At 43.4% G+C, this 4900-nt stretch overlaps 1 protein-coding gene across 1 annotated transcript; it reads left to right on the top strand.

Moving 5' to 3' along the window:
* Positions 1-918: 918 nt before the first annotated feature.
* Positions 919-4244, top strand: cyp26a1 (cytochrome P450, family 26, subfamily A, polypeptide 1). Its single transcript, XM_086016766.1, has 7 exons — positions 919-1193; positions 1297-1521; positions 2507-2788; positions 2876-3025; positions 3099-3233; positions 3306-3452; positions 3521-4244. Exons 1-7 carry the CDS (start codon positions 1005-1007, stop codon positions 3857-3859), a joined length of 1467 nt encoding a protein of 488 aa, XP_085872892.1. The 5' UTR covers positions 919-1004; the 3' UTR covers positions 3860-4244.
* Positions 4245-4900: the final 656 nt, after the last annotated feature.

The following is a 4900-nucleotide window of genomic DNA, read 5'->3' as shown; positions in this document are numbered from 1 at the left end:
AGGAAATTCACATGACAAATACTGGCCATTCATAACACATTTGGTGTTGGTCCACCGAAGCGCTAACGTTTAAAATTATATCGGACCGAGCTATAGGAAGAGCTGGGCATGCCGCCTTTGTGACAGACCGGTTATATTTGGTCCGGCATGACAAAAAGGCGGTTAGCGTAAGGGTACCCAGGATGCCGACGGTAAACGAACCGGAAATGTATTTTGTAAAATGCCCACCTCTGGCGAGATATAACTATGTGTGTATAGCACTGTGCCGGACACGTGACAGTCGTCTAGTGACGTGTTCAATGAACAGGGCGGCCAGCTATATTATTTTTTAAATGTTTTTTCAAGTTAGTAAATGTCCATGAAAAATAATGAAAATATCAAATTAATTATAGATCAAATATGAACTTTTTACTGCTGCAAAAGGCGTACATATGTGGAGTATCCCTTTTGAAATAAGCCCAAAAAACATCTCGGCTGTGAATGACACCCAGGGAGAAGGATTAAGACATTCTTCAACCTCGCCGCTTTTCTATTTTGTGAAGCAGCTGAAAATGTACTTTGCTCTTGAATGCAGCTCGCCCCGCAGGCATGATTGCTGATCCTACAAGCAGGGCTTAAAGCCAGCCTAATGAGTGTGTAAACGAGTTGCCTTATTGCCAACAAAGGCGTCTTGGGGACGAGCTTCTTTTGTCTCGCGGAGACTCATCACCTTTTCTCAGTGAAATCTGCCAAGGATTGTCTGCGTGCAACAGGAGGTAAGGATTAAAAGATGTGTGCTGGCCCTCGGAACAAATGGCAAGCCAGCCAGCCGGGACGGGCAGGGGGCGGGGCCAAGCGACACCCACAATTAAAGATGAACTTTGAGTGAACTAATTTATCTGCGGGAGGAGAAGGTGACGGCTGCGCGGACTTCCCGGTTGGCCTATAAAAGGCGCCGAAGGAGCAGCCGGGAGCTTCACTTGCTCGAGCGACATTCACCTGAGCGGATCGCTGCCTGGACCGAGATGGCTCTGAGCACACTGCTGGCTACCTTCCTGTGCACCATCGTGCTTCCCATTCTGCTCTTTCTGGTGGCTGTCAAGCTGTGGGAAGTTTACATGACCCGGGGCAGAGATCCGAGCTGCACCAGGCCCCTGCCCCCTGGCTCCATGGGCTTGCCATTCTTTGGGGAGACGCTGCAGCTCATACTGCAGGTAAGCAACGTAGCAAGGTGCTTGCAGCAATACGAAAAGTGCACCGTCGTGCTGATTTATTGCGCGCATTAAAAAAGAAAAAATGATTCGCGGTGTTCTCCAGAGAAGAAAGTTTCTGCGCATGAAGCGGCAGAAGTACGGCTACATCTACCGGACTCACCTATTCGGGAACCCCACGGTGCGTGTGACCGGGGGCGACAACGTGAGGCAGATTCTCCTGGGGGAACACAAGCTCGTGTCCGTCCAGTGGCCCGCGTCCGTGCGAACTATCCTGGGCTCGGACACGCTGTCAAACATGCATGGAGCCCAGCACAAAACCAAGAAAAAGGTGAGACTTAATTGAGATCATTTTTTAATAACTTCAGAAACTATTCAAATACTTTCAACCTAAAGTTACATTTAACACGTTGTTAAACAAAAAAAAAAAGAACTAAAACTAATCAGCTCTGTACTGCTTTTCTTAATAATAATGATGATGATGAATTCTATTTTTGTGGCAACCTTTATAAGGACCTGAAAACCTGTTATTTTTTCTATAGTCAGCAATGCCATCATTACAGTAATGTAATTATAAATATGCATTAATCAAAGCATATACATTTTGTTTTCTACAAATACTTTAATTATTTAAAGTATATTAAAATAACCGAAATGCTGGGAGAAAAAAAAAATGAAGTTGTGTGATGCCCAAGAATTTGAAGGAAAAAAAATGTAGTAACTCAATCTGATTTAAAGGGGAAATCAACCCGCTAGTTGAAAACACGACATTCTGATTAATATTTTGTTTGTGGAATAAAATGTGAGTTAAGCAGCAAATTCCACCCGTTTTTGCCATCTCAGGGGCCGGCCGTTTTGTCATTTCTGTCGATTTTAAAATGACATCACAACTACTCAGGGCTCAGGTAACGACTAATCTGATTGCTCTTTACCTGATCCCTGAGCAGTTGTGATGTCATTTTCAGTCAGCAGAAGTGACAAAATGGCTGGCCCCAGAGATAGCTAAAATTGAGTGGATTAACTCGTATTCCACAAATGCAATATTTATCACAATGCCTTGTTTCACCATATTCTTGAAAAAAAATGTTTGGGTTGACTTCCACTTTAGGTAAACTGAATTCCTGTTTTAGCTAAATATCGCAATGCATCTCATGGCTCTGTCTGTATATTGTTAACTGGATAAACGGTACATTATATATTAAGTTGACAATCAGAAATGTACTGAATGAAAGGACAAATAAAAATGGAAGAAAATATGTACAATAAAACTGACCACAAATTTAAAGGAAGTGACGACAATCCTGGCTCCTCTCCAGGCCATAATGCGGGCGTTCTCTAGGGAGGCATTGGAGCTCTACATCCCAGTCATCCAGGAGGAGATTCGAGCTGCGGTGAAAGAGTGGCTGGCGAGAGATTCTTGTGTGCTGGTGTACCCCGAAATGAAGCGTCTGATGTTCCGCATCGCCATGAGGATCCTTCTGGGCTTCGAGCCGGAGCAGATTAGGACCGATGAGCGACAGCTGGTGGAGGCATTTGAGGAGATGATCAAGAATCTATTTTCTCTACCCATTGATGTTCCATTCAGTGGCTTGTACAGGGTAAGAAGAAAAAAAAACTGCTTCTGACGTACTGTCTGTAGGCATGCAGTTGTTTTAGCCTCTTATGTCCTGCGTCTTATTCTTCAGGGTCTTAAAGCTCGGAACTTCATCCATTCCAAGATAGAGGAGAACATCAAGAAGAAGATACAGGAGTCACCGAAAGAGTCCAAACATGGAGATGCGCTGCAGCAACTCATAGACAGCAGCAGTAAAAACGGCGAGACGTTTAGCATGCAGGTAACATGCCACTGACGCCCCGACGTTACACCTTGTTTGGCGTTTGGAAAACAAACCCATGTTCCTTTCACAGGCTATTAAGGAGTCCGCTACAGAATTGCTATTTGGGGGCCACGAAACCACTGCCAGCACAGCCACCTCTCTGATTATGTTCCTGGGCCTGAACCCTGAAGTGGTGGAAAAACTGCGGCAGGAACTGATTGACAAGGTAATGTCGTGTTGTTGTGACTTTCTGTCATCGCGTCCAACTCCTAATCCCTCACCGCTCCCGTCTCCTTAGGAGGAGCAAGGAATGCAACTGCAGAGTATGAACATTGAGTCTTTGGAGCACTTGAAGTATACCGGTTGTGTGATTAAAGAGACGCTAAGGATTAACCCTCCTGTCCCCGGAGGCTTTCGAGTGGCACTCAAGACATTTGAACTCAATGTAAGTTCAAAATCATCGACGTCTCTATTCTGTCATACGCTTCTCACGGGTCCACCTTGCCTTTTTAGGGATATCAAATTCCCAAAGGTTGGAACGTCATCTACAGTATCTGTGACACCCACGACGTGGCAGATATCTTCCCCAACAAAGAAGACTTCCAGCCGGAGCGCTTCATGACAAAAGCTTTGACGGACTCCACGAGGTTCCAGTACATTCCTTTTGGCGGGGGCTCGAGGATGTGCGTGGGGAAGGAGTTCGCCAAGGTCCTGCTGAAGATCTTTCTGGTGGAAGTGGTCACAAAGTGTCACTGTACTCTATTAAATGGGCCACCCATGATGAAAACAGGACCTACTGTTTATCCTGTGGACAATCTGCCAACCAAGTTTACCCACTATGTTCAAAATTAATCAAAGTTTTTCAAGCAGTGGCGTTTCAACTATTCTCAGTAGTCACAAATTGTTGTTTTGACTGAAAAACAAAGCATTCGAGGAATGAATTTTAAAGTCATCCCTATGATTTCTATTTTTTCAATGGCCTGTAGATAGTGTAAATATTTGGAAAACATTTTATATTCTGATCTGGTGGATTTGTATATATATTTTTAAGATGAGATCAAACTAAACAAGAGGCACTATTTACACATTGAAACACTTTAATCAGCTCTGGTGTATCTTTAGGATTATGTACATACTGTAGAGTTTGTTATATAACTTTTGTATCTTAACGTCAACTTATTTAAGTGATGCTGTATTGTATTGGCTTTTTATTTAATAAAAAACTTTTTGTGGATAATTTCTGGTTCCAAATCAAATGTCAACATTATTATAAGGCTGAATCCAGTAAATGTATATGTTGTCCTCTGCCAACCCAGAGGTTGTGGATTCGATCCCCGGCCCTTGTGATCATGTGGAAGTGACCTTGAGAAAGTTAGTGAAGCCCCCCAATTTCTCCTGATGCTGCTTCATCAGTAGATGAAAGAGGAAATAGTGTGAAGCGATTTTCGAGCCTTGTAAGTGGAAAAGCGCTATACAAGTGAAAACACCATTTACTGTGTGTGTGTGTGTATATATATATATATATATATATATATATATATATGATTTTAGAAAATCAAATAAAATTCAAGCGGGGCTTAACTAGGGCTACACAAATTTCTGATGAAGTTCTAGTGCTCTATCAAATTCACAAACACGCCGAAGTAGACCAATGCCCCGGCACGAAAATGACAATGCGCCCGTTTTTACGTCAAACGCAGACTACTTTCTGTTACCAATTGTCGGATGAGTCAGGGGCGAGGCAACGCCGTGCGCCGGAACACCCAGAGAGGCGCAACACGAACCCAAACAAAATCTACTAGACTCGTGCCAGCACAATTGTTTTTTTAATTACATTTTTTCCAATTTTTACAATGAGCGTACGGTCGCCAGTATACCAAAATAGGGCCCACA

Source organism: Filicampus tigris, chromosome 19, assembly GCF_054856515.1.
Source record: "Filicampus tigris isolate MCC_2025a chromosome 19, RoL_Ftig_1.0, whole genome shotgun sequence".
NCBI classification, from domain to species: domain Eukaryota; kingdom Metazoa; phylum Chordata; class Actinopteri; order Syngnathiformes; family Syngnathidae; genus Filicampus; species Filicampus tigris.
This window is presented reverse-complemented; position numbering and strand designations above follow the sequence as displayed.